Source organism: Oncorhynchus masou, chromosome 30 (assembly GCF_036934945.1).
Source record: "Oncorhynchus masou masou isolate Uvic2021 chromosome 30, UVic_Omas_1.1, whole genome shotgun sequence".
Lineage (NCBI taxonomy): Eukaryota > Metazoa > Chordata > Actinopteri > Salmoniformes > Salmonidae > Oncorhynchus > Oncorhynchus masou.
Window position 1 is genome coordinate 33,372,126 of NC_088241.1, and position 24,984 is coordinate 33,397,109.

General features: G+C 42.1%; 1 protein-coding gene across 4 annotated transcripts in view; it reads left to right on the forward strand.

Annotated features, from left to right (window-relative positions):
* The window catches only part of LOC135522554 (arf-GAP with SH3 domain, ANK repeat and PH domain-containing protein 1-like), a 76,586-nt gene that overhangs the window by 16,640 nt on the left and 34,962 nt on the right, over window positions 1–24,984 (forward strand). For all 4 annotated transcript variants that reach the window (XM_064948932.1, XM_064948930.1, XM_064948929.1 and 1 more), the window contains 4 exons: window positions 11,108–11,180; window positions 14,849–14,994; window positions 23,327–23,401; window positions 24,725–24,774. In XM_064948932.1, coding sequence (XP_064805004.1) covers window positions 11,108–11,180; window positions 14,849–14,994; window positions 23,327–23,401; window positions 24,725–24,774 — 344 coding nt within the window. The remainder of the gene's footprint in view (window positions 1–11,107; window positions 11,181–14,848; window positions 14,995–23,326; window positions 23,402–24,724; window positions 24,775–24,984) is intronic.

Consider the following 24,984-nt stretch of genomic DNA (forward strand, 5'->3'; position numbering starts at 1 on the left):
TTCTCCATTTTATTGTTGACCAAAATGTACGTCTTATTTAACCTCACCCAGTTTGATTGGGGAGTGAGGGGTATGCAGCAGATACTTTCAGTTAAGTAGACACTGAAGCTGTAATAAGTTACAATGCTGATACAAGATGGTGGCGACAGACACGTCGCCCTGGTTCTAGCTCCTAGACAAATTTACAGTTTTCTCCCTGCTCATCCAGTGTCCCATCAGCCCAGCCAGTCAATTCATTAACATGATCTCCACTGTAAAAGGCATCTAGACATTATTTCCCCTTGTACAAACATTGTTGACTGTCTTGCAAAACACAAAAAATAGTTTCAATATTGAAATTTGATCTCCACATGTCAGGACGAGACTGACATCTTTTTTTCAGCCAGTCGGAATCATGACTCAGCATAATTCTTATGGATATATACGGTACTCGGCTCCAGCTCGTACCTATGACAGCCATGCTAAAAAAGTAGTTTAGCATGCCCTCTCGTGTACGATTTCTTTATTTCTTTATATATTATAGTTTCCACCAATGTAATTGTCTGCATCATTTCCAATCCACCATATATATATTTTTTTATATATACAGTGCATTTGGAAAGTATTTTTTATTTTCCCCCCTCATCAATCTTCACACAATACCCCATAATGCCAAAGCTTTATTTGTTGCAAATTTATATTTTTTATTTTTATTGAAATATGACATTTACATAAGTATTCAGACCTTTTATTCAGTACTTTGTTGAAGCACCTTTGGCAGCGATTTCAGCCTAGGGTCTTTTTGGGTATTGCGCTACAACCTTGGCACCCCTTTATTTGGGGAGTTTCTCCAAATCTTCTCTGCACATCCTCTCAAGCACTGTCAGGTTGGATGGGGATCATCGCTGCACAGCAATTTTCAGGTTTGATTGGGTTCAAGTCCGGGCTCTGGCTGGGCCACTCAAGGACATTCAGAGATTTGGCCCAAAGCCACTCCTACATTGTCATGGCTGTGTGCTTAGGATCCTTGCCCTTTAAGAAGGTGAACCTTCGCCCCAGTCTGAGGTCCTGAGCACTCTGGAGCAGGTTTTCATCAAGGATCTCGCTGTACTTTGCTCCGTTTATCTTTCCCTCGATACTGACTAGTCTCCCAGTCCCTGCAGCTGAAAAACATCCCCACAGCATGATGCTTCCACCACCATGCTTCACCATAGGGATGGTGCCAGGTCTCCTCTAGACATTTTTTGGTACCCTGTCCACAGATCTGTGCCTCGTCCCGAAGCTCTACGTACAATTCCTTTGACCCCATGGTTTGGTTTTTGCTCTGACATGCACTGTCAACTGTGGGACCTTATATAGACAGGTGTGTGCCTTTCCAAATAATGTCCAATCAATGTAATTTACCACAGGTGGACTCCAATCAAGTTGTAGAAACATCTAAAGGATGATCAATGGAAACAGGATTCACCTGAGCTCAATTTTGAGTCTCAAAGCAAAGGATCTGAATACTTGTGTAAATAAGGTATTTTAGGTTGTTATTTGTATTAAATTAGCAAAAATGTCTAAAAACCTGTTTTTGCTAAGTCATTATGGGGTATTGTGTGTAGATAGATGAGTGACATTTTTTTCCCACCCATTTTAGAACAAGGCTGTAACGTAACAAAATATGGAAAAAGGGAAGGGGTCTGAATATCTTTCCATTCAGACCCCTTCCCTTTATATATATATATATATATATATATATATATATATATATATATATATATATATATATATATATATATATATATATATATATATATATATATAGTTATCTTTTGTTTGTTTTTAATAGTTTTTAATCCGTTTCTATTTTCCATATCTTTTTAACTGTGCTGTTTCACAAAAGTTCTGAACCTATATACATTTTATGGACACAGTATATTTTACATTAGTTATCTTGTTGTTTTTAGTCCCACCTTTCAGATCCACTCAACCCCTCCCATCTGTCTCTTGCCACCATCCATATTGGATTTCTATTTGCCATATATTTTTCAACTGTGCTGTGATGCTTCACAAAAGTTCTGAACCTTTCTATTCTCATAGTTTCTACAGATTGTAAATGAAAGATACATTTCTGTTGCTGAAATAATTATTATATTATTGATCACATTGACTATGACTTTTTCAAATCTCCCTTTATTGCTATCTGCAGTGTTAGCTCCAGGAAAATGTTGCGATTCTTCAGCCATTCCTGGACCTGTGACCAAAAACGAGCTACATATGGACCGTACCAATATAAATGATCTAATCGCTCTGCTACCTCGCAGCAAAATCTGCAGTGCTGGGAAGGCTGTATCCCCCACATATATACAATTATATTATTTGAAAGAATTAATCATTTAAATTGAAAAATTCAAAGTTTTGAATCCGCTGTTTTGAATTCGCCGTTTTGAGTCCGCCGTTTTGAATCCGCCGTTTTGAGTCCGCCGTTTTGAATCCGCCGTTTTGAGTCCGCCGTTTTGAGTCCTCCGTTTTGAGTCCGTCGTTTTGAATCCGCCGTTTTGAGTCCGTCGTTTTGAATCCGCCGTTTTGAATCCGCCGTTTTGAGTCCGCCGTTTTGAATCCGCCGTTTTGAGTCCGCCGTTTGGAATCCGCCGTTTTGAGTCCGCCGTTTTGAATCCGCCGTTTTGAATCCGCCGTTTTGAGTCCGCCGTTTTGAATCCGCCGGTTTGAATCCGCCGTTTTGAGTCCGCCGTTTTGAGTCCTCCGTTTTGAGTCCGTCGTTTTGAATCCGCCGTTTTGAGTCCGTCGTTTTGAATCCGCCGTTTTGAATCCGCCGTTTTGAGTCCGCCGTTTTGAGTCCGCCGTTTTGAATCCGCCGTTTTGAGTCTGCCGTTTTGAATCCGCCTATTTGAGTCCGCCGTTTGGAATCCGACGTTTTGAGTCCGCCGTTTTGAATCCGCCGTTTTGAGTCCGCCGTTTTGAGTCCGCCGTTTTGAATCCGCCGGTTTGAATCCGCCGTTTTGAGTCCGCTGTTTTGAGTCCTCCGTTTTGAGTCCGTCGTTTTGAATCCTCCGTTTTGAGTCCGTCGTTTTGAATCCGCCGTTTTGAATCCGCCATTTTGAGTCCACCGTTTTGAATCCGCCGTTTTGAGTCCGCCGTTTGGAATCCGCCGTTTTGAGTCCGCCGTTTTGAATCCTCCGTTTTGAATCCGCCGTTTTGAATCCGCCGTTTTGAGTCCGCCGTTTTGAATCCGCCGGTTTGAATCCGCCGTTTTGAGTCCGCCGTTTTGAGTCCGCCATTTTGAATCCACCGTTTTGAATCCCCCGTTTTGAGTCCGCCGTTTTGAATCCGCCGTTTTGAATCCGCCGTTTTGAGTCCGCCGTTTTGAATTCGCCGTTTTGAATCCGCCGTTTGAATCCGCCGTTTTGAGTCTGCTGCTTTGCATGTCAATTCATAAACCATGTGCCATGGAATCGATAGAACCAAAATCTCTTCCCAACAATCTATAGCACAGCTGTCAATTTTTTGGTCCTTAAATAAAACTGGTATATATTTTTGTTTATCCCAATTTTGGTCTTTAATGCATGGCCGACAGTGAAGCTCTTAGTTACAAACGAGTCTTCTTAAACTAAGGGGGACATTGTGATACCAGGACTCATGTGGGGTTGGGCCTTGAACTCACTTCAAGGCACTGCGTCATCTTGAGTGTCAGCCCACTAATGTCAGATAGACAGACAGATAGACAGAATGGTTAGACTAGAGAAACTTGCTGATGTGCGAAACAGCGCATTCACATCTCTGTGGCAACCCCATTACTGTCTGTCTGTACGTGTGACTGATCTTGTTATGAACTGAGTGACAAAGTTTTGAACTGAGTGAGTACCAATTGACAGAGAAATCCACAAATTTCACAGTAGAGAAATGAATCGAGAAAACACTTCTGTAACTGTGATCTATAACTTATCTGCAAAACGCGGTTTACCATACGTTGCCAGTGAAATACCATGGTGTTATAACTAAGAGTGACAGTCAGGCCTGTTGCTTCCTGTTTCCTATGGAAGGAGGGCTGGAGGGGAAATGCCAGGTCTGCTCTGCACTGGGAGGATAAGACCTGGGGCAGGAACTTCAGATCTGCATCCCAAATGGCATTACTTGTAGTGCACTACTTTTGATCAGCACAGCACTATATAGGGAATAGGGAATAGGGGGGCCATTTGGGACACAACCCAGGAAGTGTTGAAGCTGTAGCTTCTCTACCTTCCCGTCTCCCGTCATGCACAGCCACAATGACCAGCTACCAGCACAATACGAGCTTTCATGGTGGTTGACGTTTCACAGGGGAATCAACACACTGCCATATACTGTGGGCTAGGTTCCCTTTCAGAATATTAGGTATGAAACATCTCTATCCCCTCAACTCTTGTTTTGAGTCATTGAATCACCAATCACACTGGATTGTGTCAGAGCTGAACATTGGCTGTTGGTCGATCAGAACAAAGAATTGACTATATTGAATAGTTTGCAGGCTTTGTGAGGCCATTCTTGCTAGAGCTGAGATGCGTTCTAACTGGTTGCCAGAGGGTGCGGAGGACTGTTAGCCAAGTGAGCTGTGTTCCATTGAACTATTTTGGCCCTTGGAGACTGAGCTGAATGCTCAAAGCCAAATTCCCCTCCCTCCTACACATCTAGTGTTTCTCCTCATTGATTGGATGGTAGCACTTGCTTGCGTATATTACGGTATACCTAAAAAAAGTGTTTCCATGACAGATTTGAATGAGTCTTTACTGTACTCTCTGTGATAATGATGGATGCCTAGCGATTTTGAATGGCAGTAATGCCATTGGCAATTTACCTTGTTCAGTCGTAACTGAAATCTATACGGTTGTCACACACGGTCTGTCGCGTCATCGTCAATTAAAAATGGCCTCAATGGTGGTTTGCTCTGTGCAAGAAAAAAAAACTGAAGCTTGTGCTACAGTCGGACAAAGGCCTCTAAAAACCCTACTCCTGTGGTCACAAGGTCCCTGGGTACACAACATGTCAAGTTGACGTAGCATGTTCCCTACTAATGTAAGAGCATGTTCATATCAAAGCAGAATATTTCATTACCGCAACGCAGACACAGAGAGGATTATGGGTGACCTTTGACGGGGGTGCCAGCTGCTCCCCTCTCTCTCTCTCTCTCTCTCTCTCTCTCTCTCTCTCTCTCTCTCTCTCTCGCTCTCGCTCTCTCGCTCTCTTGCCCTGTAACATGGGCACCATTAGAGAGGCAGTCTTCCTCCTGCTGCTACTGCATGCGTTGCCTTTGTTCCCTCTGGAGAATTCATCTCAGTCTACTGCCTCTCTGAATAATCATTCATGGATTAGAGTGTCAGGGGGTCCACCATGATGCCTATGACCCTGTCTGTGTCCTTGGTCTACAGTAGCCTATATTCTCATCATGTCATGATAATTTTGTATTTCACGAAGCAAGTACAGGCTGGAGATAAACATGTTTGCTAAGATGTAGACAACACAGCTTTCTGCTAGAGCCAAAGCAATTTGTTCCAGAATACAGCCTAATATTTATGAAAAGGGTGTTGATTATACCAACCATACTCTCTACAAAGTTGCCTTCTCTGTGAATACATAGAACATTCGAGTCTAGATAGGACCACACTGAAGGATCATGTACAGTATGAGAGTATTTGTATGTAGGCTACTAGGTAACGGTACATACACTAGCGCCAGGTCGGGCTCCTGCGTTAGAGAGAGAGAGAGAGAGATCAAAGCACAGTGCAATGGGAGTAAGGGCACTAAGGGCCCCGGGGCCATACAGTACTGCAGCCATAAATTGTGTAACAGCGACGTAAAACTGTCCAGGGGACAACCGACACTGGGCCTTAATTGCATCGTGAAATTTAATTAGCTCGACCGACGTTGTAGGGTGCCTCCCCTGTGACCAGCGGAGCCCGATTTCCTGTATTTATGTTGGTGTTTATCATCTCCATAAGTATGTGTGTGTGTGTTTGCGTGTGTGTACTTCTACATATCTTAGTGTGTGAGTACTGTTTGTGATACTATCAAATCCTCTTAACTTGAACATTTGTTTTGGCACATCAAACCTCACAGTCATTTAATCTGGCTCTGTGGCGAATGATACAGAATACCCTGCATTGAAAAACACAAAAGTGAAACCTTCGATCTGCACAGACATTCTACACTTCCGCAGGGCACAGAGTTTTTGAAAACAAGCGCATTTCCAAGTAGGCATACGTAGTGCTGTGAGCCAAGGACAGTGTATGCAGAGTGGCTCTGCCCTCAGCGGCGATAAAAGCATGACATCAGCATTCTCCTAATTGCGACGCTCTGTGCGGTGAGAGGATCTGGAGGTCAGTATCGCAGGCTGCGTCCCAAATGGCACCCTATTTCCTTTTCAGTGCCCTACCTTTGACCAGGGCCCATAGGGCTCTGGTCAAAAGTTATGTATTACTTTTGTAAACAAACATCTGCCTCTGATTCAATCACAGTACGGATCATAATCAAGGAAATATGGCCTTGTAAATGAGTGCTAGAGACTTCATTACTGTAGGTATAACAGATATTGTTAGAGTTATCCAGTATTTTATCACCATTTAGACAGTGACCTTGGACAGATACTGTGTGTGTGTTAGTGTAGTAGTCATTGTGTGTGTTTGTTTTTAAGGCTGGCCCCATTTAGTCGACTGGTTTGGTCAATAGAATGTTGGTTGACTTAGATTTCTTTAGTCGAGCAGAAGCAAAAAATGGATAACAAAAACAAATCATGGTGCACAAATTATATTAATTTTAAACAAACAAGTTTTCTCCTGCGTTGGATAACAGTCGCTGTCCGTGGTTCTGAAACACATCAGTGCGCTGTTGAATTGGCGCCTTTTCCTAGACCATGTTTCTATGTGCACAATGGAAAAGTTAACCAGCATATTGGTGTTGAGAACAATGTGGCGGAGGGGGCAGCAGAGTTAGGAGACGAGAAAATAGCCCTTGGCTTAATTGTCTAAGAAAAGTGAGGAAAGAGGAAACGCCAACTTAATTAGGTCTATAATCAATAACCTAACTGTTAAATGTGCCTGAATTTATAAATCATCCATATACATATCTACAGAAATAAGACAGATCAGAGCTTCTGTTGCCTGTTTGAGTGATTGTTTAATAGCCTACTGATTCTGTGAGCACCAAGCCTCACAAATTTGGCTTTTATTAATCTTTGCTCTGCTGGAATAAACTTTTTTTTTATTAGACCAGCCTCTCTGGTATTATTTCATTTATTTAGTGTTGTTTAAACTGTTCCAAATGGTCCGATATTTGTATAATTATAATAATAACCCTCCCTTTTCCTTTATCTCCTTTATTACTATTATTATTATGATCAGCATTATAATAATAACCCTCCCTTTTCCTTTATCTCCTTTTTTTACTATTATTATTATGATCCGCATTATAATAATAAGTAATGTCAATATCATTAGTAGGCTTAGTATAGCAGCGTTGCATAACCACCATCGAGTTGTGGGCCTACACTACCCTTGTAAAAGTATTCACCCCCTTGGCATTTTTCCTATTTTGTTGTATTACAACCTGTAATTTAAATAGATTTTTATTTGGATTTCATGTAATGGACATACACAAAATAGTCCAAATTGGTGAAGTGAAATGAAAAGTATAACTTGTTTAAAATAAATTACAATTAAAAAAAACAGAACAGTGGTGCGTGCATATGAATTTACACCCTGTGCTATGTAGCCCCTAAATAAGATCTGGTGTAACCAATTACCTTCAGAAGTTAGCTAAATTAGCTAAATAAAGTCCACCTGTGTGCAATCTAAGTGTCACATGATCTCAGTATATATATATATATATATATATATATATATATATATATATATATATATATATATATATATATATATATTTTACACCTGCTCTGAAAGGCCCCAGAGTCTGCAACACCACTAAGCAAGGGGCACCACCAAGAAAGCGGCACTAAGACCAAGGAGCTCTCCAAACAGGTCAGGGACAAAGTTGTGGAGAAGTACAGATCAGGGTTGGTTATAAAAAATATCCGAAACTTTGAACATCCCACGGAGCACCATTAAATCCATTATAATTTTTTTAAAGAATATGGCATAACAACAAACCTGCAAAGAGAGGGCCACCCACCAAAACTCACAGACCAGGCAAGGAGGGCATTAATCAGAGAGAAAACAAAGAGACCAAAGATAATAACCTCGAAGGAGCTTTAAAGCTCCACCGTGGAGATTGGAGTATCTGTCCATAGGACCAGTTTAAGCCGTACACTCCACAGAGCTGGCGGAAGAGTGTCCAGAAAAAATAAGCAAACACGTTTGGTGTTCGCCAAAAGGCATGTGGGAGACTCCCCAAACATATACTTTTTTTAAATTGAGGTTTTTGGCCATCAAGGAAAACACTATGTTTGGCGCAAACCCAACACCTCTCATCACCCCGAGAATACCATCCCCACAGTGAAGCATGGTGGTGGCAGCATTATGCTGTGGGGATGTTTTTCATTGGCAGGGACTGGGAAACTGGGCAGAATTGAAGGAATGATGGATGGCGCTAAATACAGGGAAATTCTTGAGGGAAACCTGTTTGTCTTCCAGAGATTTGAGACTGGGACGGTTTGAGACTGGGAAGGTTTGCCTTCCAGCAGGACAATGACCTTAAGCATACTGCTAAAGCAACACTCGAGTGGTTTAAGGGGAAACATTTAAATGTCTTGGAATGGCCCAGTCAAATCCCAGACCTCAATCCAATTGAGAATCTATGGTATGACTTAAAGATTGCTGTACATTAGCGGAACCCATCCAACTTGAAGGAGCTGGAGCAGTTTTGCCTTGAAGAATGGACAAAAATGCCAATGGCTAGATGTGCCAAGCTTTTATAGACATACCCCAAGATACTTGCAGCTGTAATTGGTGCAGAAGGTGGCTCTACAAAGTATTGACATTGGGGGGTGAATAGTTATGCATGCTCAAGTTCTGTTTTTTGTCTTATTTCTTGTGTCACGAACCGGCTTGAAGCTCGTAACAAAAAGGGAGACAACGTGAAGATAAGGAATAACAAAATATATTTATTAACTGAAGTAAACTAAATACAATTAACAATGGTGTGTGTAGCCAGTAATCAGTTGTGTAAGTGAGTGTTTGAGTGCATAAATATGATAATGAGGGGTGTTGAAAGGTGCCAGAGCAAACAAACAAATCAGCCACAAAAATGCCATAACCAAACTCTATCAGTGTGTCTGCATGGAGAGAGTCTCCTCAAGGAATGGGGAAGAGGTGTATTTATCCCGGGACACACCCGGGCCCAGGTGTGTCCCATGTCACTGACGACCCTCCCAGCTCCTTCCGCCGACATCCTAATAAGGAAAACAAGAGCAAAGAGAAAGAATATGGCAGAGAGAGTGGGAGGGTCGTCACACTTGTTTATTTCACAAGAAAAATATTTTGCATCTTTAAAGTGGTAGGCATGTTGTGTAAATGAAATGATACAAACTCCCCAAAATCAATTTTAACTCCAGGTCGTAAGGCAACAAAATAGGAAAAATGCCAAGGTGTGTGAATACTTTCTAAGAGCGCATCCTCTTTAGTCTTAATACCGTAACTTACTTAGGCCTGTATTTCAATTCTTATATAGACTACTGTATCAATCAATCATTTATTTGTTCATATCATCACACAGTATACGAGTCATTCATGATGTGAAATGCAATCAAGCGTTTTTAAATAAAATAACAAAGCAACCATTGAATGATTAGCTAAAACAATGAATAGGCCAAAACGTTTCAACAGACTCTGGTACACTTATAATTTATTCTGTGTTGTTTACATTGTTACAAACGGTCAGAAAAATGATATTGTAATCTAACTCTACCTGTTTGGTACACATAATATGCATGCAACGCTGGCTTCATACCTTATTTTTCTTCTTCTCCAGTATTTCCCCACAACTAGTTAAATGTATTCCACACATCTGACTTCCCCTTTACCTCCTGGGCAACCAGTAAACATTCCCCCATTTCCAGTTTATTTGTTTGTCCTCTGCATCCATTTTGCTGTCACATGTGTTACGGTGTTCAGAGTTTGTTATAAACCAATTTATTCATGTGATTATGATATGCTATAGGTCAGGCCTTATTGTCATGTAAAGAGAGCAAAGGGAATTAGAGAAAATTAGAGAATGTTTTTCCTATACAAATTTCGGTAACAACTTTTCAATCAGAAATGGCTGTAATTGTGTTGCAGTTTCAGCAACATGGACAGCGCGATACACTGCTGATGTTCTGTGGTGGTCACTGCTGCAGGGAGGAGAGAGAGACAACAGATGCTAGTCACACAGTCAATCGCTGTCTTTTTTTTAACACAGCGCAGCAAATCTGAGCCAGGTCCGGCACAATCAAATCAATTGCGGTCGGACTAGTTATTTGTGTGTTAATTATTTCATCAAAAAGTTTGCTTAAAGCATCAGACAAGTGCAGTGCCTATAGTTGATTTGATTATAACACATAGCATGTGTCTATATATGGAAATATACACGTTAAAAATACGACCAACCGATTGGTCGAAAGAGCAGACGACTCTTTGTCGACCAATATTTATCTTAGATGGGGACAGCCCTAGTGTGTTTTCAATCCTATCTCAGCTTTGTGAGATGTATAGATTTTTAAAACACCAACAGAATAGCAGAACTAGTAGAATAGCAAGAAGGGCCATGGTCTTGCTCTTTGCGAAACAGAGAAGCATGGAGAAGAGAGGCATTATAAGACACAGATGCTCTACCTCGGGCACTACTGTCCTAATGATGCTACTGTATGGAACCCTTATATAACAAACAGTTTGGAATTGTATTTGTAATGTTGATAAGCCATATTTCAGGTCATGTGGTGCTTTTTGAGCATTTGATAAATTGGTATGCCAGTTTTTATGCCAGCACTGTAAAAATCTCATAGTGTTCAGCGGGTTAGCTTCATTCTCTGAAATGACTATAATTTACTGTATAACAATTGTGTTGTGTTTTGGTTACAAAGTTCAGTCTGTGATGCTATTGTAAATCCTTAACAATCCTCTCTCTCTCTCTTTCTCTCTCTCTCATTCTGTGTTTACAGGCTTTGGATCAGGACAGGACTGCACTGCAGAAGGTGAAGAAATCAGTCAAGGCCATCTACAGCTCAGGCCAAGGTGAGAGAAAGCTCTCTGTCAGTTTTCTAGGCTCATTAACAAGAGGGTTGCGCTTGTGGAAGACATTGAAAAGGGATGATCTCTATATAGACTTTTCTGGGTGAGTAATTATGCCCTCTTATGAAACAAAATATTTCAGAGTTTCAACCTTTTCTCCACATAGTCAGTTTTAGGTTGTTAGTGCCTTGAAGAGGGGGTTTCTAGACCCTTTCTGACCTGGACCCGCTCAGGTATCCTGTCTGATTTTGGATACAATTCAATCCCATATACAGCCCTGTAAATAGTCTGAGTAGCCATCTGACTAGATTTTCAGGAGTCTTAGACTTGGCGCTCCGGTACCGCATGCCCTGCGGTAGCAGGGAGAGCAATCTATGACTCGGGTGGCTGGAGTCTTTGACAATTTTTAGGGCCTTCCTCTGACACCGCCTGGTATAGAGGTCCTGGATGGCAGGAAGCTTGGCCCCAGTGATGTACGGGGCCGTTCGCACTACCCTCTGTAGTGCCTTGCTGTCGGAAGCTGAGCAGTTGCCATACCAGGCAGTGATGCAACCAGTCAGGACCCATGCCAAATATTTTCAGTCTCCTGAGAGGGAATAGGTTTTGTCGTGCCCTCTTCACGACTGTCTTGGTGTGCTTGGACCATGTTAGTTTGTTGATGATGTGGACACCAAGGAACTTGAAGCTCTCAACCTGCTCCACTGTAGCCCCGTCGATGAGAATGGGGGCGTGCTCGGTCCTCTTTTTCCTATAGTCCACAATCATCTCCTTTGTCTTGATCACATTGAGGGAGAGGTTGTTGTCCTGGCACCACATGGCCAGGTCTCTGACCTCCTCCCTATAGGCTGTCTCATCGTTGTCGGTGATCAGGCCTACCACTGTTGTGTCATTAGCAAATTTAATGATGGTGTTGGAGTTGTGCCTGGCCGTGCAGTCATGAGTGAACACGGAGTACAGGAGGGGACTGAGCACGTACCCCTGAGGGGCCCCTGTGTTGAGGATCAGCGTGGCGGATGTGTTTTTACCTACCCTTACCACCTGGGGGCGGTCTGTCAGAAAGTCCAGGATCCATTTGCAAAGGGAGGTGTTTAGTCCCATGGTCCTTAGCTTATTGATGAGCTTTGAGGGCACTATGGTGTTGAACGCTGAGCTGCAGTCAATGAATAGCACTCTCACACAGGTGTTCCTTTTGTCCAGGTGTGCAAGGGCAGTGTGGAGTGCAATAGAGACTGCATCATCTGTGGATCTGTTGGGGCGATATGCAAATTGGAGTGGGTCTAGGGTTTCTGGGATGATGGTGTTGATGTGAGCCATGCCCAGCCTTTCAAAGCAATTCATGGCTACAGACGTGAGTGCTATGGGTCGGTCGTCGTTTAGGCAGGACCTCTTGATACTCCCCACCCCGGATCCAGGATCGTGAATAAAGCCTCAGGCTCATTAGCATAACGCAATGTTAACGATTTCTGAAAATCGCAAATAAAATGAAAATAATGCGCCTGCTCTCAAGCTTAGCCTTTTCTTAACAACACTGTCATCTCAGATTTTCAAAATATGCTTTTGAACCATAGCAAATCACTAATTTGTGTAAGAGTATGCTAAGCTAGCTTAGCATTTTGAGTAGCATTTAGCATGCAACATTTTCATAAAAACCAGATAACCAAATAAATAAAATCATTTAACTTTGAAGAGCTTCGGATGTTTTCAATGAGGAGACTCTCAGTTACATAGCAAATGTTTTTCCTGAAAGAATCTTTGTGTAGGAGAAATCGCTCCGTTTTGTACATCACATTTGGCTACCGAAACGAACCGAAAATTCAGTCACCAAAACGTCAAACTTTTTCCGAATTAACTCCATAATATCGACCGAAACATGGCAAACGTTGTTTGGAATCAATCCTCAAGGTGTTTTTTCACATATCTCTTCATTGATATGCAGTTCGTGGAAGCCTGCTTTCCCCTCAGAATCGCATGGAAAAATACCAGCAGCTGAAAAAGACGCACCAATTTCGACGGAGGACACCGGGCGGACACCTGGAAAATGTAGTCTCTTATGGTCAATCTTCCAATGATATACCTACAAATACGTCACAATGCTGCAGACACCTTGGGGAAACGACAGAAAGGGCAGGCTCATTCCTCTCGCATTCACAGCCATATAAGGAGACAATGGAAAACGGAGCCTCAAAAATCCTGCTGGTTTCCTGGTTGCCGTTTCATCTTGGTTTTGCCTGTAGCTCCCGTTCTAGGGCACCCACGGACAATATCTTTGCAGTTCTGGAAAATTCAGAGTGTTTTCTTTCCAAAGCTATCAATTATATGCATAGTCGAGCATCTTTTTGTGACAAAATATCTTGTTTAAAACGGGAACGTTTTTCATCCAAAAATGAAATTGCGCCCCTAGAGTTTCAAGAGGTTAACATAGTGTTCTTGGGCACAATGACTATGGTGGTCTGCTTAGAACATGTTGGTAGTACAGAGTCGGACAGGGAGAGGTTCAGAATGTCAATGAAGTCACTTGCTAGTTGGTCAGTGCATGCTTGGAGTACGTGTAGCGAGCATAGAAGTAGTTTAGCTCGTCTGGTAGACTCGTGTCACTGGGCAGCTCTCGGCTGTGTAGTACGTCAGATCCGGTATAGTACAATTCGATCTTAGTCTTGTATTGATGCTTTGCCTGCTTGATGGTTCGTTGGAGGGCATAGCGGGATTTCTTATAAGCTTCAGGGTTAGAGTCCTGCTCCTTGAAAGCGGCATCTCTAGCCTTTAACTCAGTGCAGATGTTGTCTGTAATCCATGGCTTCTGGTTGGGGTATGTACGTACGGTCACTGTCGGGACGACGTCATCAATGCACTTATTGATGAAGCCAATGACTGATGTGGTGTACTCCTCAATGCCATCGGAGGAATCCCGGAACATATTCCAGCCAGTGCTAGCAAAACAGTTCTGTAGCTTAGCATCTGCTTCCTCTGACCACTTTTTTATTGATCTAGTCACTGGTGCTTCCTGCTTACATTTTTGCTTGTAAGCAGGAATCAGGAGGATAGGATTATGGTCAGATTTGCCAAATGGAGGGCGAGGGAGAGCTTTGTATGGTCTCTGTGTTTGGAGTAAAGGTGGTCCAGAGTTCTTTTTCCTCTGGTTGCACATTAACATGCTGATAGAAAGTTGTGACAGATTCTGGTGGGGCTGTACTCCTATGACAATGAATGGGAGTCTACCCGCATTGCATATTGTACCAATCATTTTTCCTAATGAAATGGCAGTCTACCAATGCTCCACTTCAACCCATTCACCCACACCCAGTTAGCAAGATCTACCCCTTTATACTGAGCTTTACAGAAATACCATCTTATTTAAGTTGTAAAAGTGATTAGAAACCACACTAAGCTGTTGCATTTGTAACCAGATGATGCAATGGCAAATGTCAACCTTTCCATGCTTGATCACAATCACCTGTCCCTGGTTGTGTCCTAAATGGCACCCTATTCCCTATACACTACTTTGACCAGAGCCCTATGGACCCTTCTATATACTGCACTACTGAAGTTGTGCTTTATATAGGGAATAGGGTGCAATTTGGGACTCAAAGCCTAGCAACACTACCCTTGTTATCATTATTTCAAATTCAAACGAATGTTAACCTTGGTTGTCTCCCTCTGTCTCTCTCTCCCAGACCATGTCCAGAATGAGGAGAACTATGCCCAAGCTCTAGATAAGTTTGGCAGCAATTTCATCAGCAGAGACAACCCTGACCTGGGAACAGCCTTCGTCAAGTTCTCCACCCTGACCAAGGAGCTGTCGACCCTGCTCAAGAACCTGGTGAGACACACAGGACTTTTTTCCAGTTCAGTTACTCATGGCTGGTAATGCTCAGAATGTCCACAATTTAATTGACAAAGATGTGACAGAGTGAACACCTTCACATGAGGGTTTCCCATCTTGGGATGCACTTGACTTTGGTAAAGATGTCCTATCTTAATTTGATCACTCTGTTGTCTCAGATAATTTTTCCTGCGCAGTAAGGAAGTGTATTCAAGGTTTAAAAAGGCTTCTGAAGTTTGTAATTTCCACTTTAAAATGTCAGATTTAAGGGCCTCCCGGGAGCACAGTGGTCTGGGGCACTGCATCGCTAGCTGTGCCACCAGAGACTCTGGGTTCGAGCCCAGGCTCTGTTGCAGCCGGACATGACCGGGAGGGCCGTGGGGCGACGCACAATTGGCCTAGCGTCATCCGGGTTAGGGAGGGTTTGGCCGGTAGGGATATTCTTGTCTCATCGCACACTAGCGACTCCTGTGGCGGGCCAGGTGCAGTGCATGCTAACCAGGCCGCCAGGTGCTTCCTCGCATGGCTTTCGACCGTCGTCTCTCCCGAGCCCGTACGGGAGTTGTAGCGATGAGACAAGATAGTAGCTACTAAACAAGGGGTAATATTCAAACAAAAATATAAAGTCAGATTTATCTTAGCAAAAAATGCGTCAACCACTACAAAAATGTACATGAATTTATAATCAACACAATAATTCACATTTCCTGTTTCTGCAGAATTATTTTCCTGCTTTGAGAAACTGGTCAAATTACAAATGCACACCTGTGTGTGTGTCTGTGCGTGTGTGTGTGCGTACACATGATAGTGCTCTACGTTATACCGAAACTTTTACTAGATCATGAGAGACAGGGAGAGGTTCAGAATCTTTGTTTACTTTCAGTACTTCTGTCAAATGTGTCCCACATCTGATATGGATTGAGAGGATCGAGTCTGTCTAGTATTTTGTCTGAATCTTTTCAAGAGGGCAATAAGTAGTAAGCTAGCCAGGCTACACTGACACAGAGCAAGCCACTTTTTAGAAGCAAGCGAGAGAGAGAAAATGCAGACAGCATGGATTTTTCAAACCAAAACATCATACCTCCACACCTGCAGCTTGTTGACAAAACTGTCTCCAGAAGCAAACTTTGGAATACTTTGCTTATAGAGCAGATGATGAGGGCCAGCCCACTGAAACAACTATGGGAATAATTTGCTTATAGAGCAGATGATGAGGGCCAGCCCACTGAAACAACTATGGTAATACTTTGCTTATAGAGCAGATGATGAGGGCCAGCCCACTGAAACAACTATGGGAATACTTTGCTTATAGAGCAGATGATGAGGGCCAGCCCACTGAAACAACTATGGGAATACTTTGCTTATAGAGCAGATGATGAGGGCCAGCCCACTGAAACAACTATGGGAATACTTTGCTTATAGAGCAGATGATGAGGGCCAGCCCACTGAAACAACTATGCAAAAGGTGTTACAAAGCAGTGTGCAGTGCAAAGGAGATTTACTTCCAAAATAACATAAAAAATGATTTTACACATGACATTTGCATTGTAGCCTAACGTTATTCTTCTAGCAAATACCATTTGAATAATGCTTTTGTAACAATGGCATGAGCAGGCAGTATATTCAGCATGACATTCATGTGAGCATTATAATATGATTACAACCCAAAAGTAATGCAAAATGAACTCATAACTTAGCTATGACAGCAATATATCTAGACTACTTTGCATATATTTAATTAGACTACTTTTTAGACTACTAGCAGCAGCCCAGCCAGCCCTTGGGTCATCACTAGTTACCGCAGCCACAAAGTCATAATTTCAACAATTTATCTTATTTTTTTTTTAAATGTATTAATTAATGTATTTAACCTTTATTTAACCAGGTAGGCTAGTTGAGAACAAGTTCTCATTTACAACTGCGACCTGGCCAAGATAAAGCATAGCAGTGTGAACAGACAACAACACAGAGTTACACATGGAGTAAACAATAAACAAGTCAATAACACAGTAGAAAAAAGAAAAAAAAGAGTATATACATTGTGTGCAAAGGGCATGAGGAGGTAGGCAAATAATTACAATTTAGCAGATTAACACTGGAGTGATAAATGATCAGATGGTCATGCGCCGGTAGATACTGGTGTGCAAAAGAGCAGAAAAGTAAATAAATAAAAACAGTGTGGGGATGAGGTAGGTAAATTGGGTGGGCTATTACAATCTGATTTGAAACCTAAACCTAACCTCAACCACACTGTTAAATGTATGCCTAACCCTAACCTTAAATGAAAACCAAAAAGCAAATTTTTGTTTTCATTTTGAATTTGTGGCTGTGGTAACTGGTGACACCCCAGGGAAAGTTATTAAAATCTTTGACCCAGCCCTGGGTGGAGCGTTGCACCCTGGGACTTAAAATGCACTCTGGGAATCATAGTAGGCTGTGTAAAATATATTGTATTTCAATTAAATGAGCTTCAAAGGTTTTTTTTATGTCGCTTTGGAACAACATTATTAATTTAACACCTTAAATTATTTAGCTGTAATGAATAGTGAATCATAGGTCTAATGAATGTAATTTGACCCAATATTATGGCCATAGATGAGCAAATTAACCCTGATATGTATCAAATAACAAATCTACACATTTTAGATTAAACTATAAAATTACATCTAAACTAAGAGTTTCAGATATGGTTTCACATATCAAAGGACCTTGTGAAGATGCTGGAGGAAACAGTTACAAAAGTACTACATGCACAGTAAAACGAGTCCCACATCGACATAACCTGAAAGGCCGCTCAGCAAGGAAGAAGCCGCTGCTCCAAAACCGCCATGAAAAAGCCAGACTACGGTTTGCAACTGCACATGGGGACAAAGATCGTACCTTTTGGAGAAATGCCCTCTGATCTGATGAAACTTAAATAGAACTGTTTGGCCATAATGACCATCGTTATGTTTGGAGGAAAAAGGGGTATGCTTGCAAGCCGAAGAACATCATTCCAACCGTAAGGACGGGGGTGGCAGCATCATGTTGTGGGGGTGCTTTGCTGCAGGAGGGACTGGTGCACTTCACAAAATAGCATCATGAGGCAGGAACATTATGTAGATATATTGAAGCAACATCTCAAGACATCAGTCAGGAAGTTAAAGCTTGGGACAATAACCCCAAGCATACTTCCAAAGTTGTGGCAAAATGGCTTAAGGACAACAAAGTCAAGGTATTGGATTGGCCATCACAAAGCCCTGACCTCAATCCTATAGAACATTTGTGGGCAGAACTGAAAAAGCCTGTGCGAGCAAGGAGGCCTACAAACCTGACTCAGTTTCACCAGCTCTGTCAGGAGGAATGGGCCAAAATCAACTTATTGTGAGAAGCTTGTGGAAGGCTACCTGAAACATTTGACCCAAGTTAAACAAATTAAAGGCAATGCTACCAAATACTAATTGAGTGTATGTAATCTTCTGACCCACTGTGGTGAAAGAAATAAAAGCTGAAATATATCATTCTCTCTACTATTATTCTGACATTTCACATTCTTAAAATAAAGTGCTGATCGTAACTGACCTCAGACAGGAATTGTGAAAATGTCAGGAATTGTGAAAAACTGAGTTTAAATGTATTTGGCTAAGGTGTATGTAAACTTCTGACTTCTACTGTATGTCTTCATTAGAGGCGGCTGCAATAGTTCCCCTGAATATTCCAAGCTATTATGGGGAGGTGGCTGCCTGGGGAGGTGGTATACATGTTGCCTGTAACGGTGGTGAAATGACAAGCATCTCTTGACATTCCTTATACCGATGCCAAGTGGAGACATATTCCTCTGTAATCCCTTCCTCTCTCTCTGTCTCTCACGTTATTACACAGACACACTTCTGTGCATGAGATATTTCTAAGACGTACATTTGCCTTTATACATTCTTGTGTATCAAGCATTTAGTGTCTGTGTGTGGTCTGTGTCGGTCTCACATACGTAGTTAGATACTGAATTCTTGCATCGCTCACTTTTTATTTATTTATTTTTATTTCACCTTTATTTACTTAGAAGGCTAATCACATTCATAACCAAGCACAGAGGCCCACTGATCTATATTCAGACATACGGTGCCTTCGGAAAGTATTCAGACCCCTTGACATTTACCACATTTTGTTACGTTACAGCATTTTTCTAAAATGGATTAAATAAAAAAAGGAAAATCATTAATCTACACACAATACCCCATAATGACAAAGTGATAACAGGTTTTTGACATTTTTGCAAATGTATTAAAAATTCAAAACTGAAATACCTTATTTACATAAGCATTCATACCTTTTGCTATTAGACTCGACATTGAGCTCAGGTGATTCCGGTTTCCATTGATCATCCTTGAGATGTTTCTACAAATTGATTGGAGTCCACCTGTGGTAATTTCAATTGATTGGACATGATTTGGAAAGGCACACACATGTATATATAAGGTCCCACAGTTGACAGTGCATGTCAGAGCAAAAACCAAGCCATGAGGTCGAAGGAATTGTCCGTAGAGCTCCGAGACAGGATTGTGTCGAGGCACAGATCTGGGGAAGGGTATCAAAAAATATCTGCAGCATTAAAGGTCCCCAAGAACACAGTGGCCTCCATCATTCTTAAATGGAAGAAGTTTGGAACCACCAGGAATCTTCCTAGAGCTGGCTGCCCGGCCAAACTGAACAATCGGGGGAGAAGAGCCTCAGGGAGGTGAGATTTCCTCTGTGGAGATGGGAGAACCTTCCAGAAGGACAACCATCTCTGCAGAACTCCACCAATCAGGCCTTTATGGTAATGTGGCCAGATGGAAGCCTCTCCTCAGTAAAAGGCACATGACAGCCCGCTTGGAGTTTGCCAAAAGTCACCTAAAGACTCTCAGACCATGAGAAACAAGATTTTCTGGTCTGATGAAACCAAAATGGAACTCTTTGGACTGAATGCGGAAGGGATGGGAGACTAGTCAGGATCGATGGAAAGATGAACGGAGCAAAGTACAGAGAGATCCTTGATGAATACCTGCTTCAGAGCGTTCAGGACCTCAGACTGGGGCGAAAGTTCAACTTCCAACAGGACAATGACCCTAAGCACACAGCCAAGACAATGCAGGAGTGGCTTCGGGACAGGTCCTTGAGTGGCCCTGCCAAAGCCCGGACTTGAACCCGGTCGAACATCTCTGGAGAAACCTGCAAATATCTGTGCAGCAATGCTCCCCATCCCCAACCTGACAGAGCTTGAGAGGATCTGCAGAATGTTTAAAAACATTTTTTTGCTTTGTCATTATGGGGTATTGTGTGTAGATTGATGAGGGGGGAAAAAGTCTTTAATCAATTTTGGAATAAGACCGTAACGTAACAAAATGTGGGAAAAGTAAAGGGGTCTTTACGAATGCACTGTCGTTGTCATTTGAGTGTTTATTGAATATATCCTTTTGATAAGTGCTCCCCAAGGGCTGGCGTCAGTGTGTACTACTATTGGTAAAAGTATTGATGTTGATAACCCCCTCACATGAACCTGTCATAGATTAATACATCACCATTGGTTATTGACGTTGCTATTATTCTGGCGGACATTTTGCTCTCTCTCTCTCTCTCTCTCTCGCTCTCGCTCTCGCTCTCGCTCTCGCTCTCTCTTTCTCTCACTCTTTCTCTTTCTCTATGTATGGGGTAAACTCTTCATATGCTGACACTAGTTTGTGGTATTTACCATCCATAAATAAGGGGCCTCTCTCTGGAGAGCAGAGTGAGAGGAAGGAGACCACCCTGTTGGTGAGTAGTGAGTAGTGGGGTTGAGCCCAGGTTTCAGGCCAGTCTAAGTAGTATCCATCCACTCCATAAAGTGACACCCCAAATGTCAATCAATTCCCTTTATAGTGCACTGCTTTTGACCAGGGCCCTTAGAACCCCCATAAAGCTCTGGTCAAAAGTAGTGCACGATATAGGATACAGGGTGTCATTTGGGATGCAGATAGACAGACCATGGCCAGCTCTAATTGTAGAGCAGCAGCCAATAAGTAGATGATTGATTTAGACATTGGGTCTTTGCAATGGAGGCACTTAAGCAACACATTAGTGGCCATTAAGTGTTGTTTGTTTCCCGGACCGGAAGGGACTTGGCACTGACCATCACAGGCCTAAATGGAATAAATGCTCAGGAATATTGACCTGCATTGATCAATGTGGTTACAGCGCTGTAAGCAAATGGTAGTCAAATTGTGTTTGCTGATTCCTAAATAGCTTAGCACACTTTTTAAGAGTCTAAAATATTTTTGCTGGTTCCTAAATAGCCAAGATTGAGTTCACCCCTAGACTGAAGATAATACTGTCAAGGTTTCTTCGGGCCGTCACAAGTATTTGTTGATGTACTCCAGATGAAAGCTGAAAGAGTAGATGCCTGACTCTTGCCCTGGTGACCGAGTTACTGAACAACTCTCTCTCTCTCTTTCGCTCTCTCTCGCTCCCTCTTTCTCTTTCTCATCCTAATCCCTTTCTCTCTCTCTCTCTCTTTTGATCTCTCTCCCTCTCTTTCTCCTTCTTTCTCCTTCTCTTTCTCATCCTAACCCTTTCTCTCTCTCTCTCTCTCTCTCTCTCTCTCTCTCTCTCTCTCTCTCTCTCTCTCTCTCTTTTGCTCTCTCTCTCTCTTTCTCTCTTTCTCTTTCTCTTTCTCTCTCTCTTTCTCTTTCTCTTTCTCTCTCTCTCTCTCTCTCTCTTTCCCTCTCTCTCTTTCGCTCTCTCTCTCGCTCTTTCTCTCTTTTGCTCTCTCTCTCTCTCTCTCCCTCTCTCTCTTTCTCTCTCTCTCTCCCTCTCTGTCTTTCGCTCTCTCTCTCTCTCTCTCTCTCTCTCTCTCTCTCTCTCAATTCAATTCAATTCAATTGACTTTATTGACATGGCAAGTTCATTATTACTTACATTGTCAAAGTATACATATCGAAAAATAAAATACAAATATATATTTATATAGAATATATATATATATATTTATATAAATAAATGGTGGGACCAACTGCAATTATAGTAGTAGTGGACATGGGATTACCATTAACAACAACTACAACAACAATATTAATGAGAACAACAATTCATCAAAGCACTGGTAGTGGACCAGTGTCAACATGACTGAGAAGACACATGACATGGTATGAAAGACAAAACAAAACAAGATGGGAAATATTATCGACATTACTTTGCACTTTTCACTGGCTGTCCCGCAGGTTGTGGCAGGAGGACACTGTATTTGGCATACTGTATTTGGCTGCCAAAACTGCACATTTTGGCTTTTCACCTAATAAATATTTTATCGTTTCAAATTCTTTGTATTGAATTATAATTTTGGGAAATAAATATTCTCTTTGGTATTTGTCACTGTGTAGTAGGAAATGCAGCTCTGTCTCTACCTCTCCCCTGGAGCAGAGTGAGCACAGCCTGTCCTCTCTGGGCAGCCAGTTTTGTCTGTGACGACCGGTCTCTATAGTCAGACTGTGCTCACTGAGTCTGTACCTAGTCAATGTTTTCCTCAGTTTACTATCAGTCACAGTGGTCAGATAGTCTGCCACCATGTACTGTCTGTTTAGAGCCAAATAGCATTGAAGTTTACTTAGATTTTTTGTGGTGTCTTTCCAATAGGTGATATATTTTTCTTTTTGTTTTGTGATGATTTGTTTGGGCCAGATTTTCTTAGTGCTGTCCTGAGGCTCTATGGGGTTGGTTTGGGTTGGTGAAATGAGCCTCAGAACCAGCTGGCTGAGGGGACTCTTCTCTTTTTTCATCTCTTGACATTGTAGAGCTGTGTGATGGAATGTTTTGGGGTCACTTGTTTTTAGATGGTTGTAAAATTTGATGGATCTTTTTTCTATTCGAATGAGGAGGGGGTATTGGCCCAATTCTGCTCTACATGCGTTATTTGGAGTTTTTCTTTGCACATGCAATAGAGTCTTGCAAAACTCTGCATGCAGTATTTCAATTGGATGCTTGTCCCGTTTGGTAAATTCATTAATAGAGATTGGACCCCATACTTCACTGCCATATAGAGCAATTGGTTCTATAACTGATTGAAAAATGTTGAGCCAGATTCTAATTGGAATTTCGATTTTGATGTTCCTTTTAATGGCATAGAATGCTCTTCTTGCTTTGTCTTCCAGCTCATTCACAGCCATGTGAAAGCTACCTGTGTTGCTGATATTTAGTCCTAGATATGTGTAGTTTTTGGTGTGTTCTAATAGAACTGTGTCCAAAAAGAATGTATATATGTCATCCTTATTTCTCTCTCTCTCTCTCTCTCTCTCTCTCTCTCTCTCTCTCTCTCTCTCTCTCTCTCCCTCCCTCTCTCCAGCTCCAGAGCCTGAGCCATAATGTGATGTTCACCCTGGACTCGCTGTTGAAGGGGGACCTGAAAGGCGTGAAAGGGGTAAGATTTACAATAAAGACCCTCCTTTCCTTGCTCTCTCCCTCACTCCCACTCTCTTTCTCTGCCTTACCGCCTAGGGGAGGACCTAGCACTGGAGGCCACTCAGTAGAGCCCAGTTAGCAGCTCTGACGATTCATGTGTATGTTAGTAGTGGCTGTTCCTGCATCATAACTTGTTCTTCTTCATCTTCTTTTTAAATAGTGAGCCAACTTGTTTTCAGCACTTTTTTATTTTGATGACTGATGATGACTCGCTCGTGTCACAGACATAAACTGAGTATACAGAACATCAAGAACACCTGCTCTTTCCATGACATAGACTGACCAGGTGAATCCAGGTGAAAGCTATGGTCCCTTACTGATGTCACTTGTTAAATCCACTTCAATCAGTGTAGATGAAGGGGAGGAGACAGGTTAAAGATGGATTCCTAAGTCTCGAGGCAAATGAGACATGGATTGGAGGCTCAAACGAAAATATTTAAGTGTCTTTGAACTGGATATGTTAGTAGGTGCCAGGCGCACCGGTTTGTGTCAAGAACTGCAAAGCTGTTGAAGAACTGCAACGCTGCTGGGTTTTTCACACTCAACCGTTTTCCGTGGACATCCAGCCAATTTGACACAACTGTTGGAAGCATTGGAGTCAACATGGGCCAGCATCCCTGTGGAACACTTTCAACATCTTGAGTCCATGCCCGACAAATTGAGGCTGTTGTGAGGTCAACTCAATATTAAGAAGGAGCTCCTAATGTTTAGTACACTCAATGTATATGGTGAGATATATGTTTGGAACATGGAATCGCAGTAAAATCACAGTATTGAATCACATTATTGAATCGCAACACATATGGAATTGTGTTAATCGCAATACATACCGTATCGGCATCTAAGTATCATGATAATAACTCATCATGAGGTCCCTGGCAATTCCCAACCCTAGTGTGGTGCGTGTGTGTTTTAGAGAGACAGAGTGGGTGTGTGTGAGAGTGTGCTTGCATTTGAGAGAGAGAAAGAGAGCGAGGTGGAGAAGGGGGAAGGGGGGGGGACTAGTGGGCCTGACTGTTTAAAAGATCACACTGTAAATCTTTGCGTAAACAGTGTTCTGTGTTGTGCCTGAAGGCGAGCGCCACGAATAAAGGGGTCATGAACCCGTGAGGTTTGGAAACATGGCGTGGTAGTGGGTTTCCAAATCATAAATTGTGAGGATGAGGCCTTGGCTGCAGTGGCGGTGTCGGCCTGTGTTGGAGAGAGAGTTAGCACTGCACTGTGGGATTCCAGATTGACCTCATTACTGCTGTTTACTCATACTCTGTCCTATTTCTTTCAGGACATAAAGAAGCCCTTTGACAAAGCCTGGAAGGATTATGAAGCTAAGTTGTAAGTGTGTTAATAATATATGTCTACATTAGGGATTAACATTGGTAAATGGGATCCCGGAGAGGGAATACTCTTTTACATTTCCCGAAAAAATGTAATGACAAGACCCGGGAAATAAACAAAAAAATCCCCTAATGTCGCACTAATGCAATTCCACAACACATAAAATATGCACGGAAGCAGGGAAGCAGATAAAAAATAAAATAGCAC